Source organism: Clarias gariepinus, chromosome 24, assembly GCF_024256425.1.
Source record: "Clarias gariepinus isolate MV-2021 ecotype Netherlands chromosome 24, CGAR_prim_01v2, whole genome shotgun sequence".
NCBI lineage: Eukaryota > Metazoa > Chordata > Actinopteri > Siluriformes > Clariidae > Clarias > Clarias gariepinus.
The window spans coordinates 8,446,157-8,471,221 of NC_071123.1; the positions used below are offsets into that span (position 1 = coordinate 8,446,157).

Genomic DNA, 25,065 nt, shown 5'->3' on the forward strand with positions numbered 1-25,065 from the left:
ATCCCTGTTTACAACCATTGCCATTTTTTTTTGTCTCAATACATGTAACCGTGATATGACTGCGTTGTGCTAACACAAAAGTCATGGAAGTATGGTGCTACACAAATCAACACAACTAAACGAGACTACCCATATAAAAAAATTACAATAAAATATATAAAGTGCACAAGTACACGCATGTGCAAACAACATAAAAGACAATGGGCACAGCCAAAGTTATATAATGGCTTTGTCGTTGGATCATTTGTTCATAGTTTTGGTTCTGGTGAAAGTCTGTGCAACCTAATTAATCAACCCAGTAAAAATTGTTTATCCTTCAACCAGCTCATACCTTGGACAATGTGTGTAGTGCAGCAGGTGGCAGGATTCAGCATGCTACAGTTTTATTTAAATGTCATAGTATACATATTTCAATTAATAAGAGATCTCCCCCAAACCTCTCCCTCTTGTTTTTTGATCTACTTATCCTACAGCAGCTACTTTTTTGTCCACTTTTTTTTTTTTTTACTTATAGATTTATGTTCAGTGTTAAAGCCCTTATTGGGAATGTAAAATATGAACATTAATTCATATTTCTAGGATCTACAATATAAAAGTTGAGCACACATTGTAGTAAGTTACACATTCTGAAGAGCTGTTTTTTTTTTTTTTTTTTTTTTTAATGGATTGAACACGCGTTGATATGGATGTTAGTTATTATAGTCTTCCATTACATATGTATCATTTATACAGCTTTAGCTTAAAAATTATAGATCAGTATAATGTACTTTTACTGTTAAATCTGACTGCAGTAAATCATTCACAGGACTGCAAATGCCTATCCGAACGTTTGGTTAGTCACTGTTGACTGCGTGCCACAATGCATCTGACTCCCTCTTACTTTCATTAACTTGGCTCGGTTCCATCAGCTGGCAATTTCATACAATCAGACGATCATTTTTTTTATTGCTTAAGAACGGGAACAATTAATTTTGGCCTGCTTGAGCTCGCTTCAATGTCTCCTCTAACTATTGGCTTTGTGTCCATGCTCTGTACTGAGACATCAGTTAGAAGGCTTTTGTGATTACTCATAGGCCTGTCTGAAAACTTTCTTTGTCACATGTTATATAATGCTATTATTATAGTAATAGTTTTATCTTAAAAATTTAATAGATTAACACATTTTCCTTCTCTTGGTGTGAAAGCTCATATTAAGCCCCCACCCGCCCCTTTTTTTTTTATGTCCATGCATATCAAATGTGATAACCGTCTGAACGTCTGTGTCCGTCCCTTGCATGTAGGAGTACCATGCTCAGCTGGAGGAGATGCAGGTGACCATCAGGCAGCTGGAGGAGGATCTGTCTGCTGCTCGACGCCGCAGCGATTTGTACGAAGCTGAGCTGCGAGACTCGCGCCAGACCAGCGAGGAGCTAAAAAGGAAGGCTGCAGACTACCAGCAGAGAATCCAGAAGGTGTGTGTTTATGTAGACACAAGACAATCGGATTAGCGAGGGTGCCAGTTTCTGTGTGTTAACATGCTTCTTTGTGGGCAAGCAAATGTGAAACAAAATTGCAGCAATTTTTATTTCAATACCTTCCTTTTCCTCTCCTAAGCACCAGACTTGAGTGTTGTATACAATGCAAAATCTCCTTAATGTTTTTCTTTATTAGCACCTGTGAAGTAAGAACTTCATTAAGTTTTGTAAAAGAAAGTTCCTAATAAGAGGATTGCAAAAAAATTTATAAACAGTATCTCTATAGTACCTCCTGCATTACTTTACTGAAACCCATCCTTTGGCTTTTGCATGATCTGCACAAGCTATTTTAACTATTGCAAATCTTAATGCTGCGAAATACGTAAGAAACAAATTTTTTTGCATTTATTCCCTGGTATGAAAACATCTTAAAACCCTCTACCTACTGTACACCACACGCAATCACCTTCACCGCTTACACTGCTTACCAGTAACACAGGACCCACCCAACACTATCATGTCTAACTGTCTAAAACACCATAGCAACTGCATAGCAACCACCCAAAAAGGCACCTGCATTGAACTAACATGGATGAATTTAACTAAAAGGACTCGGTGTCATCTGAATTGATGTCAGTATCACTGAGAATGGAGACAAGGAGCAATGAGAATTTGGAAAGGTTGAGTACACTGTGGAAAATACTGTTAGAAAATAGAAAAAGAGGACAAAAAAGAAATTATTTGGTGGGTTTCTTAAGGGCGATGGGACTAGAGAAAAGGATTTTATCTGCAAGGAAGATGAGGGTGATCAAGTCGAGAAGGTGGCGGTAATGCAACATAGTGAATGCCAACCGCCGGTAAACACCTAGAATAAGAGGAAGATGAAGAGACACCTGAGATTTGGCAGCATCCAAAGCAAATACCATACCAACACACACAGCAGCATCAAGGAATTGTTAAACACCCATGGATCTCAAAAGGGGTTCTGGAGATCTTGTTTTTTTTTTAAGCAGCCCACAATTAGGAAAAATATTATGCCTTTAAATAATGTCAACTGAAATTTACTCTCCGGCTCTAATAACCAGGCAATACTTTATCGCACGTTTAAATAATGTGTCTAATTTTTCAAATCATTTGTTTGTCTGTGAGATACAGTACCAGTTAAACTTTATTTTCTACATTTGAGAACAATACTCGTTTCTTTCCAAAACTTTAAAAATAAAATATATGGCATTAAGTATTGATCAACAACAACAACAGTCAGTTAAGACATAAAGGTCTGCTGTTCTGGAATAGTTCTTGCAATTACATTATTGCAGAAGTGCATTTGCAGAACTCAATCAAGAACCATAATGAAACTGGCTGCCATAAAGACCTTCCCAATAAAACAAGAAAAAAACTTACCTCTGCTTGTTCATTCTGCGTTACCTGCCTCAGAAATCACCAATTAGGAGCACATCGGATCCAGATCCGGATCCGTTGTCTGTGTTTCACCACTAAAATAGCCACTAATATTTAAGCATCTTCGACCATAGAGGACCTTAGATCCATATTAGATGTATATATATATGTGTATATATATATATATATATATATATATATATATATATATATATATATATATACACACACACATGTATGTATATATATATATATATATATATTTATATATATATATATTTATATGTATATATATATATATATATATATATATATATATATATATATATATATATATATATATATATATATCTTTTATATAAAGATATAATTACATTATATAATATTATATCTTGTTTAAACCATCCTCTTAAGGATATCTTTATATCCACTTGTACCTTTTGTTTAACAGGCTGTGGGTTTTAGATGGAGGCATGTCAGTCAAGGGTACTTATTAGAACATTAGGCCATGCCTTAATTTTTTTAGTTCCTGAGTCAGTCAGGGATTTAGTGTTCATGCAGAAGTGTTTTATTAAATTGTAATTTTTTAAAAATAGTTTGCACTAAACTTAGCTTTGCCATTTCATTTGTTATTAAGGAAACATTTTAAGCACTTTTAATAATCTTCAAGCTGATGTGCATTACCTTTACAGCATTTTCTTTCTAAGCAGCTGAGAAAGTAAATTCTTGCCGCTTTATCTGTGAGCTTCATAGAAATAAAAGTAAAATGTCACCATCATGACCTGTTTTTTTTTTTTGTTTTTTTTAAGCTAAAATGTGTGTGTGTGTGTGTGTGTGTGTGTGTGTACATACAGGCAAAAGAGCAAGGCAAGGCTGAGGCAGAGGAGCTGCTCACCAAGCTGGAGAAGGTAAGGCTCTTCTGACTCGTCTGCTTCACTACACTGCAGCATCGCTTGCCCTCAGGAGTGCTATTCAGAGTGAGTTTCACCCTAACACACCTTTATTGAAGCCGCTAATAAAGAGAAACAGATCTGTTGTCTGTTTTACCCCTAAAATAGGCATTAATATTTGAGCATCCTTGACTCTAGCAAACCTTCAGACCTTCAATTAGACTCTCAAATGCCATCATTCAGCTATATTGCTCCCAGGTGCTCATTTTCTGTATATTATAGACATTTCCCTCCTAAAAAGAATAAGGGGAAAAAAGAAAGGAAAAAAAAATATATATATTATATATATATCGTGTCATCCTGAACCCCATTGAGCAGAAGAAAATTAGTGCATGTGTAGGCATCAGTAATGCCCAATCGCTCAGCCTTCACTTGCTTCGCTCACACCTTTTTTTTCCCCCACATAGTGAGAACACTTTTGCCTCAAGTTGCTTGAAGTGCCTTTTATCAAGTTGGTACTCTAATGTGATGATGGCCAGTGATTATGTCTCTTATATCATGATACAAGTGGTTTGTCAGAAGGGCAGGTGACTTCCCTTGTATTTATTAAATTACGTAAAAAGTGAGATAAGGGAGCAGTGATGCATTGCATTTTTGTTCTCGCTTTATACCAAAAGCAGCAGCCAAACTCTGACCCTTCAAAACTAACCAGTCTAGCTGATATGATGAATACAGTGACAGGCGCGATTTTGGAATAGATAAAATATGATCTGGCTAATACACGAGGTGTTCAGGATATAACGGGACGTGAGGTGAACTTTCACGTGAATGAACTGAGAAGTCATATTTACATTCAATTCAATTTTATTTGTATAGTGCTTTTAACAATTGTCATTGTCGCAAAGCAGCTTTACACAATCAAAATAATTATTTAAGTCTGTATGGAATGTAAGACAGAAGACTTCAAGCACAGTGCGATGATGAGACTCTAAGCTGCAGTAAAACATTTGAATGGTGCAAAAGGCCACACATCTGGGAATGATGATCCCTGCTGAGCTCAGAGCCCAGTTCTATCGGTCATTTTTGGGCCAGTAAACGAGTTTCCGGGACGGCCAGGAGTCCCAGACATGAAGCAGACAGTCCGATCATGGCTCTGTCTACCTGTTTACCTTGATGGTATCTAGGAAATAGTGAAACGTTGGTCAACTGCGCAATCAAAAGTTTGTATGGCTTTTGTATTTGTTTTTTCTCCCTAATTTAGTCGTGTCCAATTCCTCCTTGTCACTAGGGGGCTCTCACATTAAGGCTACTACTACCACTCAGTCGGGAGGGCCGAAGACTATCACGTGTTTTCACCGAACCACGTGACGCAGACCAACCGCATCTTTTCGAACTGCTTGCTAAGCAGTGTTGGGGGCGGCGTAACACACTCGGAGGACAGCGCTATCCGCTCCTTATGCTTGCGTAAGCTCACAGACGCTCCTGATTGGCTGTAGAGCCATGATTAATGTGGGAGCACGAAGTACCCCTCATTCCTCCCCTCTGAGAGAGCTCGGCCAATCAGCTCTCTAGACCTCTGGCTGTGACATGTAACAGCATCACCTGGGGATCGAACCAGCGATCTTCAGATGATAGGGCGAGCACTTTACCACAGCGCCACTTGAAGGCGGCTTTTGTATTTGTAATACAAATTTTGCTTCACCTTACATTTCAAGTGGGATAGGGATCTATAAATTTCCCAAGACGGGAGGGAAATCTTAGCATAGTTCAATTTGCTGGCCGACTCCGATTAAACGATAAACATGCCTTGCGTGTTATTCCTTTTTAGATGTGATGTTCGTGCTGTGGAACAGCTGCAAAAACAAATTAGTTCCTATGATCACTTCGATTATTGAGGCAATAAATAGCCATTGCCTTACCAGGCTCACTTTTCTCTCTCTACTGAAATAAAAAATGCAGCTTATGTAACACAAACACAAAGCCCTAGGGAAAACTTTTAGTTACTTTGGACCAAGAAGATTTATTTCAAATTTTTTAAATGAACATGTCCTAAAAGTGAATTCCCCCATATTGGAAAATCCTTTATATCTGTTTATTCTGAACACATTCCTATGGGATTCATGGGCTGATGTTTTGTGCCTGTGTAGGGAACAGAAAAGGCAGTTCTGATTCTGCTTTCTCTCTGATTTTCTTCCGTCATCGTGTTGACCGAAAAAGGTCTCACAGTATCTGCCTGTCCTGATGTTTTTATTTCCTTTGATCGTAAATAACCACAAATTAAACTGTGTACAGTCTGTGTCCTTCAGTACAGCGCTCTCATTCTGTGAGTGTGTATGAAAGATAGATGGTGCACTGCAATCTTGATTGATGTTTTATTGTTTTCAGACCAATGCAGAGCAGCAGTTGAAGATCCAGGAGCTACAGGATAAACTGTCTAAGGTAGCACATGTGCTGATCCTAGATTGTTAATGAGCAAATGGAAATAAGAGTAAATGCAATGTCAACACAGTTGTTGACGCGTCATCATAGCATGACAAAAGTAGCGCTATAAAGAATATTGTCTCACCGTGAACAGGCGGTGAAGGCCAGCACGGAGGCCACGGAGCTTCTGCAGAACATCCGTCAAGCCAAAGAGCGTCTGGAGCGTGACCTGGAGCGGCTGCGTAGCAAAACGGATTCAAGCGACACACTTCGCAGACGCCTGCGCGAGACTGAGGCAGGATGCAGCGCCGCTCACACTTACAGAATGTCATCATGACCAGCGTTTGCACCATCTGTTCACATTATTTATGACTAATTCAGTCAAAAACATTGATTAAATGTCTTGAATTTTGTCAAGACAACGATTAAAAGGGTATAAAAAAAAAGGAAAACATTTATGTAAGCTCAATGAAACATTGACCGGAATATAAGGACAATATAAACAAACTGAAATTCTTTGTAAGGTTACATAATTAGAAAAAAAAAATAAAAAATCAATTTGTGTTTCTGCTTCTGTTAATGGAATAAATTCAGCAGACTTTTGCTCATTACTTCCTGATTTAAAAAAAAATAATTTAAACAAATCAATATTCAACCTCTTATTATTTTTTAAATCTAAAAACAGAAGAAACCTTTATTTTTTGCTGTGCTTGGCAGTATCTTGGTAATTAATGCTGCGCAAAATGATTTAGTTTGTTTTGTTAGAGTTTGACAAATGTGCACGCTGTGCCATTTAAGCCTAATGGAACAAAGTTAATCAATAGGACGGCAATCGGAATTAGAGGGGATATTTACAGTAAAGCCTAAAGTTATTGCAAAATCCATCAATAAAATTAAAAAGTCAACACAGACAATACACACTCTTAGGCGCATTTATTTGCGATATCTGCGAATCTGCCCCTTCAGATGTTCAGTCAGCTGGAGCATGTCACATGTCGTGCAAAAACTTATGGAGATACAGGACAGGAGCTTTAAATTACATTCTGTTAATGTGAAACTTCAGTTTAACTGGACCATAACTTGACTTCCTTACATGCAGAATTTTATGCATTAGACTGTTGACACATGTCATTGGCTGAGTTTTTCTCTTTCAGTAAGTCTACATTTTTATGTATATGTAATTGGTGGAAAAAAAAAAAACTTCTCTGTTTGTGTATGTAGGAAGGCAGAAAGACTTTGGAGAACCAAGTAAAGAGGCTGGAAATGGTGGAGCGCAGAGAGAATAAACTGAAAGATGACATTCAGACCAAATCGCAACAGATTCAGCAGATGGCTGAGAAGATCCTGGTAATGCTGTTTTCTTCAATTTTTTCTTATGTTTCTTTTGTTATTTCTTTCTTAATAAGTAACTTGCAAAATACTTTTATTAGTTTAGTATAATAACTTAATAATAATAATGCTTTGTGTTATAACTATTTGTTCTTTGTATCCATAATTAATAAAAGGAACTGGAAGAGAACCTGAGAGAAACTCAAGCCACTGCCCAGCGTATGGAGGCCCACCTAGTCCAGAAGGAAAGACTGTATGAGGACAAGATCAAGGTAGCATGGAGAAGTTTTACACCTCTTTGTTTTTTTTTTTTGGGCATATATAACGCACATGACTTAATATATTGACTGAAACAAATTATGAGAAACATTTTTTTCAGTATCAGATTTGCAAAGATGTAAGAATTCAATTAAATTTTATTTGTATAGCGCTTTTAACAATTGTCATTGTCGCAAAGCAGCTTTACACAATCAAAAGAATTATTTAAGTCTGTATGGAATGTAAGTGTGCATGAATCAAGATGAGCAGATTGTCCCTGGTGAGCAAGCCGCGGGCGACAGTGGCATGGAAAAACTCCCTGAGATGGTAATAGGAAGAAACCTTGAGAGGAACCAGGCTCAACAGGGAACCCATCCTCATTTGGGTGAAACAGAAAGCAGGAATTGATCTGCATTTATACAGTGTGTTAGGTGGCAGGCAGTTCAGCTATAACAGTTGATGTTCATTGATGTAAATATGGAGTCCAGGTAGTAATTGTAGACAATTGCAATCTTGCAATTGATGATCTAGAACACAGCAAACCGCATCCACAGACTGATTATATGATCGTGTGTATGTATTTAGGTTCTGGAAGCTCAGATGAAGGCGGACATGGCCGATAAGGACACACTGGAAGCCAAGCGAGCTCAGCATGAAGAGGAAGTGCGTGAGAAAGGCAAGCTCCTCAGCGAGCAGAAAGCTGTAAGAATTTCCTCACACCTCCTCCTGTCTGCATGAGCACGTGTCCTTCATGTCTTTTTTCCAACCGTTCCTGGAGGTGCATGCATTGCTGGAGTTAAATAAAAAGAAAACTAGTTCAAGTTCACTTCTAGGGTTCTATCATTTATTTTCCATTTTCACATTACTTATCATTCATTTTGTTCATTATCAGAATGTATTTTTGTTCTGCACATGTTGCATAGTAAAGTCGTAAATGTATATATATATATATAAAAGAAAAAGTCTTGTCAGTATTTCTTTTTAAAGGATCCATCAGACAGTCACAGTAACACAGTCCCAGATTAGTATTTTTTCCTCCCCACAATGTTTTACCACAGTAATAATAATGTGTCATGCACTGTTTAATCAATTACACTCCAGACTTCATTTCTAAATCTTATACCTGCATTTCCTATTCCTATTACTCTAGCTGCTCAGTGTTAAAACTTTTCAACTCTATTTTCTCAAGCGAGTGGCTTGTCTCATTTCGTATGACCAGATTTTGTAGAGCTCCACTATTTGCGTCACTTCACTTCAACATAAATATGTAATTGTTAATGTAAGGTAATCCCCTGATTAATTTATTTTAATTCAATTAAATTTTATTTGTATAGCGCTTTTAACAATTGGCATTGTCCCAAAGCAGCTTTACACAATCAAAAGAATTATTTAAGTTTGTATGGAATTTGAATGTGTATGAGCAACAAATATTTTACAGCAACAAATGAGACGAAACACCTTTAAGATGCGACAGTTGACGCATCACAACATGGTATAATTAATCAAATTAATTGCGCGTCTAATCCAAAACCGTACTCTGCATACTGGTTGGCGTAGTACAGACAAGTAATGGAACGATAGAGACAAACAGAGGTTCACGATAAAACTAAAATCTCTAGCTGAATCTAATTATATATCATTATTAAAATCTCCCGGCTCTGATCTTTACTGAGCAAAGTAGGTCTTTAAAAGGAATGAGATGATTTTAAATAAGGCGCTCTTTTAAACAACGGTGTTATTGTATGATCTTCATCGACTCTTTTTTTATTTGTCTAAGTTGTCGGTGTGCATCCTTCCCTTAGACCATCAATGCAATGGAAAATAAGATGAAGAGTCTGGAGCAACGTATTGCTGAGCTCTCTGAGGCCAACAAACTGGCAGCCAACAGCAGCATCTACACCCAGAAGAACATGTAAGAAATGGCTCTGATGGATAACGCAAGCTCGAACCAAATCAAATGAACCAAGAGTGTAATCCTACGCTTTGCCTTTTCCATTATATGTGTGTGCCTGTCAGGAAAGCGCAGGAGGAGATGATCTCGGAGCTGCGTCAGCAGAAGTTCTACCTGGAGTCACAGGCAGGAAAGCTGGAAGCTCAAAATGCCAAGCTGGAGGAGCATCTGGAGAAGATGAGTCAGCAGGAGCAGAGCAAGAAGAGCCGTTTGATTGAGCTGGAGACCAGACTGCGTGAGGTCTGTAGGAGAATTTAAAAGACAAATTTGCAGAACACGGTTTTAATTTCTAGAAAAGAAGATAATTCAGGGAAATGATTTAAGATTTTATGGCTTTGGATATTCTGTTGTTAAAATCACACTCGCGCCACCTGGGTTTGCTTTGAGATTTCTTCATTTTGCACTTGCACAGATGCATTTAACACTTAATGTTTTCCCATTTCATTATTTTTATAATGTCTTTTAAAATTGGCAGAAAACCTGATCATAAGCTGTAAAAGTCATCTTTAAGGAGTGTAGAGTTTTTTTTTTGTTTTTTTTTTTACTAAGCTTCATTTTCATTTTTTATTTTGTCAGTTCTTGGACATTAACCTTTGGTTGTTTGGGTGAAAGTACTGTTGATTTGGACCTTATTTTCATCAGTGTCAATGGCTTGGCATTTAGTCACCACCATGAAAATGAATCTTAAATCAATTTCGATTTACGTCTATTAGAATAAAACATATTTGCAAGACATTTGAAAATTATTCAGCATAAATCGGTGCACCAAAAAGTATGATGACCTATATGCCAGAGAAGTTACAGCTTCACCCGCTAACTGAACCAGCTATCTCTGCATGATTGGGCGAGCAGTTTACCGCTGCGCCACTCGGGGGGCCATATATATATATATATATATATATATATATATATATATATATATATATATATATATATATATATACACAGTGTGTATATATATATGTGTGTGTATATATATATATATAGTGTGTATATATATATATATATATATATATATACACACACCCCCACACCTGATTATTTAAGGGTTCAACACTCGGACAGGTGGAAACGTGGGCTGCGTTTTAAATTCTTAGTACCTTGTCAAAAATATGTGACAGAGAGAAGAGAGAATGAGAGAGAAAGGAGTGTCTATAAATTAGTTCATCCAGGTAATAACTATTAATGTTTTTAATCAACAGATTAGTGACTGTTATATTGTAGACACTTTTTATAGCCCACTTATTCAAAAGACTTAATCAGTTCCATTGATATTCACTCAAAGTTAAATCTCTATGACTCACCTATGATGTACTAACTTTATATGATGCTGACAAGAGAGAGTAAACTTATGAACAGAGAAAGGAAAAAATAAGTGTAGTTTTAGAAAGCTGGACAGGATGCGTAGGAAGAGGAAGAAGGTACGCAGAAGAATAATCATTGGTTTGTCACTAACAAAATAAAGAGTTTTTGTTCTGAGTTACAAAAGGCTGAATAATACTGTGACTCGGGACTCCAAATGCCGTTTTTTGAAATGTAGCCGAATCGAAAGGGTTCTGTTGCATTTATTGCATTTGTGTTTGTTGTGGATAGATGGGATTGGAGCATGAGGAGCAGAAACTGGAACTAAAAAGGCAGGTGACGGAGCTGACGCTGTCACTGCAGGAGAGAGAGTCTCAAATCAGCAGTCTGCAAGCGGCACGTCACGCTCTGGAAAGCCAGCTACAACAAGCCAAGACTGAGCTGGAGGAGACCACGGCTGAGGCTGAGGAGGAGATCACTGCTCTCAGAGTGAGACACACATGCCCACATTACACCATGTATATAGTGGAGGAAATAATTATACCTTATAGTTTCCCACTCAGCACCCTTTCCAGTTCAGTGAAGAGTTCTGCAGGATTCGCTGGTGCATCACAGCTGCGTCACGGCAAAATCTGATTTGCTATGCAGTTCAACAGAACTTTATTTATGTAAATGAAATTGTCTGCCATGCCGTGTTAAGCCAGTTGGGCAAAGATAGAAAGATGTTCTAAATGACTGACAGCAAATCCAAGCAAAGATTTCTAAACAGCATATCACACAGCAAATTAGATTAGGATGATTGCAAGCACTAGCTAAGTAGCTTGAAAAAAAGGTGCCGATTTGAAAAAGAAGACAAGAAAATTAAGTAGGCAGGTCTTAGCCTTATTTATTAAAGAATCATAGCACAGGTCTGGGTCACAAGTCTAAAAATGCCTTAGTATAATTAAGCAATATCACATAAGAGGGAGTGCTGTTGTACTGAATATCAGCACGGCTGCGATGCGGTTATAGGCACAGCCACACTAACTGTTGCTTTTATGAAACAGTTCCACAAACACCATTTATTATTAACAGGTTATGATTTGTTTGTTAATGCTATTAAAGTTATCCAGTTAGTTTGCTTTGCCTACACATATCTTTCTGTGACTGGCAGAACTAGCGTTGAGCTGGCGACTGTAATTAACAGTAATTAAAGTATTTTAAAATAAAAGCACACCATGATGTAGTTTTCAAAAGGAGACTACATCATACTGTGCTACACAGTGCTATAAATCTCGTAGAGGAAAAAATGTTTCCATTTTATTTTTTATGGTTCCACGGTCGAATCCTGAAATAGCATTTAATAAAAACCTAGTGCTCTGTGCAGGGTATACAATCTGCTGTTCCACACACCAAGGTAGTGCCCATGATCAGGAGTTAGAGAAGAATAGGGATTCAGTCTTGTGTTAGAAACTAGTCAGCTGAGTAGCTCACGTTAGCCATGAACATATAGATATGTGTGTGTGTGGTTCAGAGGTGTTGTTTAAGATGGCATAACATCATCAGATATGTCTAATTTCTGAAAGTGCCTCCATGATTGGTTTTGAATGTGGGTTTTGGCAGGCAGCTACTCTCCCCTCATTCCAGTACGGTCCCCAGTAACGTTCACCCATTATGGTGACCGACAGTGTGATTGTTAGAACACCTGTGACGCAGAGTGATGCATGTAGTTAAATGTCTCGGTGCTGTTATGCTCTATATCAGCACTCGTGAAATAGTTCTTGTCCACTTAAATACACTACGCCAGCTGAATTTCTCAGTTAAATTTTTTTTTTTCAGGCTCACAGAGATGAAATTCAGCGCAAGTTTGATGCCCTGAGGGACAGCTGTTCAGTACGTAGCTCTGAAATACATTTCATCTACAGTAGAAACCCAGATACTAGTGTAATTCTGAAAGATTTTGATGAACAGGATGTGATTAGTGTTATATCTTTACAGGTAATCACAGATCTGGAGCAGCAGCTGACCCAGCTGACCCAGGAGAATGCCGAGCTGAACCGGCAGAACTTCTACCTTTCCAAACAGCTGGACGAGGTGACTGATGAGAGCGAGGAACGACTGCAGCTCAGCCAGGATGTGGAGCGTCTACGCCGCGAGGTGGCTGACAGAGAGATGCACTTGAACAATCAGAAACAGGTAGACTCCACACCCACGTACCCCAGGATACAAAGTCTTTCCACTTTAATCCCCAACTCAATGTTATGTATGCATATGTGCAAAGAACATCGAGACCCTGAAGACGACATGCAGCATGCTTGAGGAGCAAGTGGTGGAGTTGGAGACGCTGAACGACGAGCTCCTAGAGAAAGAGAGACAGTGGGAGAACTGGCGCTCAGCCCTGGAGGACGAGAAGGAGCAAGCGGAGCGACGTACACGTGACCTGCAGCGCCTTCTCGACAACGAGAAACAGAACCGGCTACGTGCTGATCAGCGCAGCACTGAATCCCGCCAAGCCGTAGAGCTAGCTGTGCGCGAGCACAAGGCTGAAATCCTCGCCCTCCAGCAGGCGCTCAAGGAGCAGAGGCTCAAAGCTGAGAGCCTGTCTGATACAGTGAGTCACACACACAAATACACACATTCCCATGTTTCATAAGACTCTTACTGACTCAGTCAATCTCGTCACTCATGCTTTTTAATCCCACTTCCTTTTCTTTTTCTTTTTTTTCCTCTTTATATTTGGAACATTGATTGTTAGTGTTAAAAATGGAGTTTCTGCTCCTGTGTCATTCTACCCCAGATTCTGAGCTATAACTGATGAATGCTTAGATAGTGCTGAGGTAATTATGGATCCCAGTAGCTATTTCTTACTAAGTGCTAGAGCTGACACCTGGTATTCTCCTGCTAAAATAATGAAGTATTTACAAACATTCTAAAAGTCAAATGCATTTATAATAATATGAACTATTTTAATCATTCCAAATGTATAAAAATAGTTTACATATTTGTTGTTTTCTTTCTCTGAGTTAAAAAATATTTGAATAATACAGAGATAAAGCCGAAACCCCACATTCAGTTTTATAGAACTTTCCATCGTTCAGGTTATCTGTTTTACTTATACTTTCTAAAAGATTTTTGGCATCCATATTTTATGTAACTTGCATATACATGTAGTTGGTAACGCATAAACACCTGGTTCTCTCTTAAAAAAAGTACTTCTGTCTGTTAGTGGACGAATTACACACGTTTGTAGGATTTGCATCAAATCAAAGAACTCATTTAAAATATGTCGAAATCCTTTAGCATTTTTGTCTGAGCTTCATTGCAACTATTCTGGCCTGCAGTTGAATGACCTGGAGAAGAAGCATGCCATGTTGGAGATGAACGCTCGCAGCCTCCAGCAGAAACTTGAGACTGAGAGAGAGCTGAAACAGAGGCTGATGGAGGAGGTTGGTCTCTCAAACACACACAAAAGCATTTGCATCAGCATAAATTCATCTAGTGGTCTATTTGCAGAGCCAGTTATCATCATTTTCTCCCGAAAAAAATGGCAGCTGCTGGTTTAGTCTTTGGATTTGATTAAGCTAACCATGCCACGTGATGTCCCTATTAGCTGTAATTAAAAAAGAAACCCTGAGTGATGTCACCCATAAGTTTTTGAGAGTGGTTTTGATGCTCAGCTGTGGGAGCTCTGGTTACCCAGGAGCTGGCCAAAATGAGTGGAATGAACTGAGCCTGGCTGTTGGTTGGAACTTACCTCAGTTACCACTATTAGCTATCTTAGCTTTAGCTTGGCTAAATACCATGGTGATTAACATTCATGTATATGCCAACGACATGCAGACAGCAAGCAGTTTGACACCTGCAATGCAGCCGTCACTCAAATAGGTCTCGCCCATATTTTTACGTTATTTGATGGCTTAACGTTATTTTAACTGAGTTACATAAAAAATTAAATGTCCCTGTACTGTTGATGAGATGTTCCTCGATTGTTGTCTATGATCAGTTGATTTCCTGTGCATGCTTCAAGTGATAAAAAATGACAATTGATTTTAATCATTAAAAATTCCTAAAAAATGGCATATTGCATGTTTTTTGTGCACAACCCGCAGACTGCAAAATCTTAATAAGAGTCTCAGCTAAACTTTGGAGGCTTGTGGAATTTGACCCCCATTACTTACATTGTCCTCATTTTTTTCGGGTGAAAAACTTCACAGTCGGTGTTAAGAGCAGGAAAATATGATGTCTGTGGTTCTTATATGCACCTTAGTGTTGATTGACAGATTTAAAAAAAACCTGTACTATCAAAGAAGCCGTGATTGTTATGGAATGGTTACTGATCCTGATTACAGAAATTTAGCTTTTTTATTTTCTACACTATGTTTATTCCTATTGTAAAGTTGGACATTTTAACATGAAAGTGTATGGGCATTTTTTTTTTTTTTTTTTTTGCATGTTATAGCACTTTTGTGTTGGACTTTAAAGAACTAGATGTTGCCCCTTGGCTGTAATCTATGTGATGTATTTAAAATGGTTGTCTCTTATGTACCATCAGTGGTTAGCAGGGACCAGCTCTTATTTTTTCCCTCTTAAGTAGTCCAGATTTCTTTTCAGGTTAGCATACAGTGAATTATAGTGAACTTGGGTTCGACTGCGCTCCTTGTGGGTTCTGTTTCTCAACTGCACCCCTCTTTCAAAAATTGCTAATGATTTTTACATGTATGACACAATATAGGCATAGGATAGTTAGTTTTTTTTTTTTTTTTTTAGCTCTGTCTGTCAAGACGTGTATAGTTAATGTGATTAGTTCAGTTGATCATTGTACATGCTTGACATCTCAGCAAGGAAAGCTGCAGCAGCAGATGGACCTCCAGAAGACCCATATCTTCAGACTGACTCAGGGTCTGCAAGAGGCGCTGGACCAAACTGACCTGCTGAAGACTGAAAGAACAGACCTTGAGTACCAGCTGGAAAATATACAGGTATACACACACACACTTTTGATCATCATTCAGTTTCATATATTGCCTTCCTATCTCTTGTTACAACATTTACTAACCTTTTTTTTTTTCTAACGATGCTGAACAGCTAATCAAAAGCACTTTGAGAGGCATGAATCATTAAAGACTCCTCAGGGATGAATGCAGTATTATTGATTTAGATAGAATGAGATAGACCGAGATGTAGTGAAGCGAAAGCTCTGACTAGATCCTGACTCCCACAATCTGTCTGAGTCCATGCTGTAATTATACTCTCCTACAGACTCTCAATTCATAGAGTAATGATCTGTTGTTCTTGCTGTCCTCTGCAGAAATCTCACAAATGCATCACGTTCACACAAAAACTCATAAAAAAACAGCGAGATTGGAAGCGCATTTACTGTACTCTGACATAACCGATGGTTTTTGGGGCTAGAGAGGTGTTTTAGCTTACTGAATGTCAGGATGACTGATTTCCTCTGTTAAACATCTATGCCCATTTTAATGTAGTATTTACTGTAGACTAGTAATCAATCAATAATCCATAAAAGTAGTAGTAAAGAGCTCCTTGATCTGGTTGTTCTTTACACATTTGCATTTCGGTAAATGCTGCATTCTGTGCAATAATTGGCTAGGAATTGTTATTGAGAATCATCCTGCTCATTAGACATTAGACAGATGAGAAAAGAGCCAGATTGAAAATACTGTAAATTCAAAATGCAAGTAAAGAGAAAAGTAAAAGATTTTGATGATGATAATGTCTGAACTGGTGCAGAGATAGCAATGCACTTTATCTTTACATGTCAGTGTACGAATATGATACACCAGGATTGTACTGCTTATACCTTTAACAAGGAGATTAGTATTTTTTATCAAAGGGCGTCTTGCAGATTATCCCATTCATACTGTATTTCAAATAGTAAGCTGTCTCTTCTCGTGTGCAGTTACAGACTGTGTAGTGACTCAAAATAAGCGGCTTTCAGAAATCTCCCCTGTGCACTTTTCTTCTTCTCCTGTCTAGGCAGTGTACTCTCATGAGAAGGTGAAAATGGAGGGCACCATCTCTCAGCAGACCAAACTCATAGACTTCCTTCAGGCCAAGATGGATCAACCAATCAAGAAAAAGAAGGTTTGAGGGATAGAATGATAAAACACCATTTATTATCAAGCATGATTAATCTTCCCTTATATAAAACGTTCATACGATGTAACCTTGGTGTGATTTAAATTAAAAATAATTACAATTTTCTTTACCAGCTTTATTGTTGGAGTCAATTATAATTGTTTTGCGCACTAAATTAATTAGTTTTCAGTGACTACCTTCTGGGGTGACATGGTGGTATAGTGGTTAGCAATGCACCTCCCATGTCCAGGTTCGATTCTCCTCTTTGCATGCTTGGTGGGTTTCCTCCATGTACTCCAGTTTCCTCCCACAGTCCGAAGAGCTGCAGATTAGGCTAACTGTCATTCCCAAATTGCTCGTTGTGTGTAAGTGGGTGTATGTGTGTGCCCTGGGATTGATTGGCACCCTGTCCAGGGTGTACCACACCTTGTGCCCTAAATTTTCTGGGATAGGCTCCAGGCCCCCTGCAGGCCTGTACACAGGATTAAGGGGTATGGACGATGAGTAATGAGACTACTTTATGTCAGGAAATCTTTTCCTCTTGTGTGTAAAAGGAAATTTTCAGGAGCATGATGTGATGGTCTCTGTAGGGTATTTTTGGACGCCGACGAGAGGAGATGGTTGCCGCAGGTAACGGGGCGTCAGGCGTTGCACAGGTTCAGCCAGCAGTGCCTATGCAGTACAGCGACATGAAGGCAGCACTGGAGAAGGAACGCGCGCGGTGCACTGAGCTGGAGGAGGCCCTGCAGAAGATGAGGATAGAGCTGCGCTCCCTGCGAGAGGAGGGTAAGGAGCAAACTCTTATTAGGTGTGGCTACCTATTTAAAGTGTCTCTCATTTTGTAGTGCACATCAGTGTACCCAGGGGTTAAAATAGGATTTAGTATGAGTGTGGGGGGAGACCTAGTGTAGTGGCGCAGTGGGGGAAAATAACTGACCCCGAAATAACTCCTGTATTGATTTGTACTGCGAGCTCCAAGGGACTTGTTTTCTTTGAACAGAAAAAGATGTGTGTTTTTCGTGTGAAGGCAGGGCCATGGGGTGATATTACATTCTGATTGGTTTGCATGAGTATCTCAGTGGTATAAGTGTGAAGGAGCCAGGCTGCAAAACACCCCTGAATGTACCCAAGTGATTTCAGAATACCCATAATACACTGCATTGGTCCATAAGCTTGATATAGTAAAATAATTGCGTGGAAAATGAATTAGCTAGTGTAATGAACTCGTGTAATACAGTGTACAAAATCATTTATGTTTTTGGGTCATGCAGTACACCTGATTTGCGGACGCATGGTGATTAGGGAACCTCATTTCCTATTCTTCTTTTATTCTTTTTTTTCCTCACTAATTTAGCCTGTATTTTCTCTCTCTCTCTCTCTCTCACTCTCTCTCAACATTGTTCTTTAATTCAGACCCCCAGACGCGTCCTTTGTTTGTGTTGAATCCATGTTTGTATACACAAGAGAATGCATGTAGCACTGTAATCAGCATTCATTCTTATGTTTTCTATTATCTGAATAAAGGAACTGAAATAGAAAATATCACACATACCATTTTTTTTCTTATTATAAATGTATTTTTTTATTCAGCTATGTTGCTGATATTTAGATTATTATTACAGTACATTTCTTAGTTGATTTCGGATGAATGTAAACATCTGACATTTTAATTTTTTCCCCCCTCCCACACACACCTTGGAGAGAAGACAGACCAAATCCCTCTTGGCTTCCCATTTATTATTGTATATGTGCTCAATACATAGTGTAGGTTATAACAGCAGTGTTTCTAACACCTGCTCTGTGTATCACAATTCCTTTAGAATATCATTTAGTATTCAACCACAGCATTGTGGATTTGGAGGATGGTGTAATATTGCTTTTTACAGACATTATTTTAAAAATGTATAATTGTAAACCAGACTGTTTTTAAATAAATTTATTTTTGTTCAGACCTATTAGAAAGAGACGTTTTTCAGAAGAGACCATAAATGTGAAAATGTGAAGAGTGCTCTAACAGTGAAATTTGTTCGGACAGCGTTAGGCATGATGGGTAGCATACCAAGCATCTTGTAATATATTTTTTTTACGGCATGCTATATTTTATCGTCTGTGTCTCCTAGATTCACCTCCAAATTCCATTTTATTCCTGTGCCTGTGTATTTGATTAGAATTTGACTGATCATCTTTGGACTCTTTCCAGCGGCTCACTTCAAGGCCCAGGAGCATGTGCCCCCCTCCACCCCGGCCTCAGCCCGTCACCAGCTCCTTATGTCGGCTATCGTTAAGTCTCCTGAACGGCAGCCAAATGCGAGCAGTTTACTGAACCCAGCCAGCTCGGCTCGACGCAAGGAGACGTCCACTCCTGAGGGTGAGCCGCAGCGCTTGATCCGGGACAGGAAGTTTTAATTTGTTTTTGTTTTTTTTATATATATTCTCAGTAATTTGACATTTTCTGATTTGACTCACCTCACCCCTCTTGACACACACATCTCCTACTTTGTCCTCTTTCCTCTTTGTGTTTTCTGAGGAACATAGTTTGTCTTTTCACCTTACCTGTGTGCTCTGTTGCTGTCTTCCCTCTCTTTCTGTGTCTCTGTGAAGCCTGAGACCTTTTTGTCTTCTCTTATCTCTTCTGCTCTTTTCAGAAAAGAGGAGGGTTACATTTGAAAGTAAGTCTCTCACTCGCTTTACCTCCATATCTCCTGCTTTTTCTCTTGTCTTTCTCTTCTTCCCCCAAAGGCTGTTCCTTGTGAACTCATTTGTCTCCTTGATGAGACACAGTTTGTGGGGTGGATTTATGAAGCTATGCACTGTATAGTAACTCCCCCTCTCTAGGGGTATTTCTCTTAGTATATTAACAGATAAAATTTTAGTCCCTAAATCGCATACAACTAGAGCAACATGTGTATTATAGCGTGTTGATTTGTTTAGGCGAACGCATTTTCTTTTATAAGTCGTGCAAACACAAAATGCACGTTTTTATAATAAATAAATATTAAGGATGTTTTGTTAAATGTTTTATTGATATTTACATTTGCATTTTAGATTTCTGTTTTAACCTGTGATGTAGCCAGTAATATTTGTCTTTGGAGGCGGTGGAAGTACAATAATTAGAATCAAAGCGTGATCAACACAATTAAAAACTATAAATGCAACACATGGAGATACTCCATCAACCAATCTTGCCATGCTAAAGTGTTAGTAAGTGTAAAAAAAATTCACTATTGTTAGTAAGTGTAAAAAAAATTCCCACACACCATTCCTGAATAGTTAATGCCATACTTTTGTCAAACCTCCCGAATGTAGGCTTGTTTGTTCCAAACATTTACGCACTTGACTGTATTAATGAGTTTGAAATTACATTTCTAACTTTAACACACAAAACCTGGATAGCTAGGTATTTCACAGTAGTTTCTTACTCTTAAGTTTAAACGAAGAGGTGTTTTTGTGTTGCTGACTGGAGTGGTTTAATATAACTGAATCATAAAGAATCCTTATTACAACTGTTAACCTTTTATGAACATGATTATGACACATTTACTAATCAAAGCAGACTGATTTTTTCTCCAGTGTATAATTTCCTTATATTATTAACATTAATTGTCTAGATCTCATAGGGGTTTAGTAGTTTGCTGTTGGCTGTGCATAGTGGAGTAAGCCTCTCTGTTTTTTTTTTTTCTTCTCTCTCGACCAATTGCATTGCACCATTCTTTGAGTCTCTCACTAAGTGCACCTCTTCATGCTCTTTCTCGCAGTTTCTCTCTGCATCGAAGCTCTAGATTGTCTTTGATGTAATAATCGAGAATAGACTCTGTCTTTCCATGAAGCATGCAGTGCCCTGCCACTGGCTTCAAAACAAGATTGCACATCTTTTTCTTCTTTTTTTTTATTTTATTTTTTTTATTTTATAGCTTTGGCAGTTGTTTTTAACGTGGCTTTTAGGACTTCAATTCTCTCCCTTCCTCTTCTTTTTCTTCCATTGTCTTACTTTTTTTTTCCTCCCTTTAACTACTTATTTTTACTGGAGTGCACGGATCTCTGCATGTGTAGAGAGCAATCTTTTTGTCTCCCTCTTTCTTGTTTGACCGGTCCACTCACCAGCCACTTTATTAGAAAGAGCTGCTTATTTGCGCAGTTATCCAGTCAGTAAATCATGTGACAGCAATGCAACAGAGGGCCGCATCGAGATTCATTCCTGTCAGCTAAGACCATGAACTTGCCATAGTGGGCGCAGTCTCCTCAAAACAGGAATATTGAAAAATCGGAGGTGATGTTTTTTCCAATTTTTACATGAGTGAAACCTTATTAGGCCCCCTTATGTTATTGTCCATCTGCCTCAAGGTTTAGCGTGTTGTGTGTTCTGAAATGGTTTTCTTTGTGTTACTGTATTATACCAGGTTTTATAACCACTGCTGCCACATGGTTGCCTGATTGGATAATCGAATCAATGAGCAGGAGTACATGTGTTACTAATAAAGTGACTGGCGAGTGTATTATTTATAGGCTTTACAAGTTGAATTGTTTCAGAGCATATTAGCTGCACTTCTAGCGATAGGAAGGTAAAAGGAAGATTTACCTTGAACCAAAGGTGCTTTAGGAAGTACAAAACATAGAAAGCGCTGTCATTCTCTCTTTTAGGAACAGGAAAAGAATGCATCTGCAGAATATCACTTTTGTGCGTCAGTGGATGCATAAAGACATTAATGTAAGACACAGATTCTCGATGGTTTGGGAAAGTACCTGCAATAATGATTTAAATCATGGCTCTCCAAATCCAGTCCTGGAGGGCCAGTGACCAGCACAGTTTGTAATTCACCAACACCTAAACACACCAACCGAACCTAGTAATTAACAGATTAGTTAAATCAGCTGTGTTTGAGAAAAAGAATCACCAAACTGTGTTGGACACTGGCCCTCCAGGACTGGATTTAGAGACTCCTGATTTAAATCATTAAGTCTGCATGAATTTTACTTATTATAGTTGGGGTAGGCATGCAGCCACACTCCTGGTTAGAGCACTAACATGACATGCTCAGTATCTCATTTCACATGCTCTGGCTAATAGCTAATTCCAATCAGTCGATTCATCTACAGTTTATGTATTTGCCTCTAGTACAGCATGCACTTTCTTTAGTTTTCTTTTTCTCACTGACATTTTCTTCCTCTTCAGAGTACGGGCGGCGTGTAAAGGAGAGGATGCACCATAACATTCCTCACCGCTTTACAGTGGGACTTAACATGAGAGCCGCCAAATGTGCAGTCTGCTTGGACACTGTGCACTTTGGCAGACAGGCTGCGACATGTCTGGGTACACTTCTAACTTTGCACTTACTGTACTTACTAAAAATGTATTTTTACCAAGTGTTACAGATGTTTTTTTTTCCTGTGAAAAGGTCAGGAAAGGTTATGATGATACTAATTAATATGAAGGTACATATTTAGTTGTATGTTGTATAAAATCGTTCTTGACTCTGGTTGGTCAGATGATGTGGATTAATTTATTATGACTAGCACAGCCCTGACAGTTGTTCCAGTTGCAACAAGGGTAGACTCGTATGGTAGACGATAGATAGATAGAAAGATAGATAGAAAGATAGATAGATAGATAGATAGATAGATAGATAGATAGATAGATAGATAGATAGATAGAGAAGATATTTAATTAGCATTCTAGTTAGAATAAGTTTCCCTAAAACGTGTCTTCAGGTCTTTTAAGGGAACGATTGTCTACCTCTATAAGGTGATAACATGAGCAGCCTTTGGTTCATGCATTCAGCAACATTAAAAGTCACTACAAATGGATTAAAAGTACATGTCAGTATATTCAATACATTACCAATTATTATTCTTGAAATGAAATGATTGATTGTTTTCTTAGAAAAACCTTTCAAGTTTTATTCCTTACACAAAACTTTGTAATTTTTACTTTTTTTTCTATCTCAATCTCTATGCTTTTGGCCATTCTCTCTCTCTCTCTCTCTCTCTCTCTCTCTCTCTCTCGCTATCTTACTCTTTCCCAGAATGTCATACTCTTTGCCATCCTAAGTGCTCCCCCTGTCTTCCTGCTACATGTGGTCTGCCACCTGAGTACGCCACCCACTTCTCTGAGGCTCTGTGCAGGGAAAAGGCCAACTCGCCAGCCCTGCAAGTCAAAGAAGCCTCTGGACATGTACGCCTGGAAGGCTGGATGAAACAGCCCAGGTGGGAGCAACACACATACAGTAGGGCCAAGTGAACTGGTAATGGTGCAATGTCTAAATTCTATAGTTCATATAAAAACTTTGATCTGTTTGAGCAGTTTTATTTATTTATTTTGTTTTGTTTAAGATAAGATATATCGTTATTCGTCCCACAGTGGGGAAATTTCTTAAAAAATTGTGCTAATAAAAAAGTAGGGACAATACCTTGTATAAATACAAAAGAAATAGAAAAAAACAATACAATAATTGCACTTCCAGACAAACAAATTTCACTAGTTCCAACTAATTATAATTTAATTATACACAGATGAGCCATAACATTAAACCATTAACATTAAAGCAGTGTATCCTTTAAGCGAGGCGCGGCTGCGTGGATTGAACTTGTTTGGCTGGTGCATCCAGTGGGTGCTCTATCGGATTGGGATTTGGGGAGTTTGAAGGCTGGGTGTACGGGCTTGGGCATTCTTTGTGTGCGGTAGTGTTCTGGTGCTTTTCTGTCATGGCCAGAATTTACTTTTTATATAATTGATAATGAATGTTCATTTTTTCGTGTTAATGTTGTAGTTGATTGGTGTATATTGTGCAGTTAGATTTAACTTTGTGTCATAGCATCATAGCAGTGTATGTCCACAATGCACCAATCCAGCTGCAAAGGAGAAAAGACATTAGATATTCTCTTATACAACACACTTGCATAACACACACTGCTGTAAATTAAATTGTTATCTTTAATATTCATCGTGTTCACTCTGCAGAAATGGGAAACGCGGTCAGCAGGGCTGGGAGAGCAAGTATGTAGTTCTGGATGGAACTAAAGTCTCAATCTACGAGTCAGAGCCCAGAGAAGGTGTGTAACAATGTCGGTGTATGTGTGAATTATGGGTATATGCAGCATTTCATCATGAGTGTATGCATGCACTGAGTGTGCATATATACTAATAAAATAAACACCACAGCAGTGAGCATTAACAGGTGTCCTGCAAGACTGACTGATTTAAGAACTGTTTAAGGTTACAGATTGTGTTGCAGAATTATTACAATATTAGAATACAAATGTCATGAAGAAGAAATGTGAAATAAATAGGCGATTAAATGCAGTTAAATAAACAGACTTAAAAGACAAACAAATTTAAATAAATTATTTGGAAAGTTTGACCTCATTTGTCATAGCAGGCTATCAAAACTATACTGTGCATTACATGCAGCAATGGTGCATTCAGTCAGCCTGCAGCATGCCAGCAGCACTGTACTTAGTCTTAGGATAAACTGCACATGGCTGTTCCGGTACTATAGCTACAGTCTGATTGAAAGGTTTTTATACAACACAATGTACCCAGTGCAACTATACGTCAAATAACAAACAGATTAACCAGAAATTAATGGAATTACTGATATGCTGAACCTTTCTGAAAGGAGAAGTTTATTTGCCATTTTTTAAATGATTCTCTAGTGTCAAGATGGATGGTGAACAAACAAGCTAAATTGTTTGTCTGTCAAAATTAAGACAATGCGATAAAACAACTATTTTATGGACATTCCACAAGATTAACCTCATTGAATCCTACTGTTCTCATATAGGGACATTACATTTTCTCCCAAAACCGTGTTTATCCTTGTAAGATCCTCTTAGAATCATTGGTATTAGTATTTCGCCAGGCGTCTTCCTGTGTAAAGTCACTGATGAAGTTCAATAGTTATTGGGTGCTAATAAACAGAAACAGTGATTACAAGGTGTACAACATTAGAGTTCAGTTTGAGAGAAGATTGAATGCAACTGCATT

The 25,065-nt window shown here is 38.3% G+C and overlaps 1 protein-coding gene across 5 annotated transcripts in view; it reads left to right on the plus strand.

Moving 5' to 3' along the window:
- The window catches only part of cita (citron rho-interacting serine/threonine kinase a), a 97,597-nt gene that overhangs the window by 59,469 nt on the left and 13,063 nt on the right, over positions 1–25,065 (plus strand). For 3 of the 5 annotated variants that reach the window (XM_053485550.1, XM_053485552.1, XM_053485554.1), the window contains exons 15-36: positions 1,281–1,451; positions 3,710–3,763; positions 6,131–6,184; positions 6,321–6,461; positions 7,388–7,513; positions 7,672–7,767; positions 8,339–8,455; positions 9,556–9,665; positions 9,770–9,944; positions 11,298–11,495; positions 12,825–12,878; positions 12,984–13,181; positions 13,267–13,596; positions 14,327–14,431; positions 15,824–15,964; positions 16,983–17,090; positions 17,675–17,870; positions 19,285–19,452; positions 19,730–19,753; positions 22,255–22,392; positions 23,105–23,285; positions 24,040–24,131. In XM_053485550.1, coding sequence (XP_053341525.1) covers positions 1,281–1,451; positions 3,710–3,763; positions 6,131–6,184; positions 6,321–6,461; positions 7,388–7,513; positions 7,672–7,767; positions 8,339–8,455; positions 9,556–9,665; positions 9,770–9,944; positions 11,298–11,495; positions 12,825–12,878; positions 12,984–13,181; positions 13,267–13,596; positions 14,327–14,431; positions 15,824–15,964; positions 16,983–17,090; positions 17,675–17,870; positions 19,285–19,452; positions 19,730–19,753; positions 22,255–22,392; positions 23,105–23,285; positions 24,040–24,131 — 2,977 coding nt within the window. The remainder of the gene's footprint in view (positions 1–1,280; positions 1,452–3,709; positions 3,764–6,130; positions 6,185–6,320; positions 6,462–7,387; positions 7,514–7,671; positions 7,768–8,338; positions 8,456–9,555; positions 9,666–9,769; positions 9,945–11,297; positions 11,496–12,824; positions 12,879–12,983; positions 13,182–13,266; positions 13,597–14,326; positions 14,432–15,823; positions 15,965–16,982; positions 17,091–17,674; positions 17,871–19,284; positions 19,453–19,729; positions 19,754–22,254; positions 22,393–23,104; positions 23,286–24,039; positions 24,132–25,065) is intronic. The other 2 variants (XM_053485551.1, XM_053485553.1) reach the window with 1 other exon arrangement.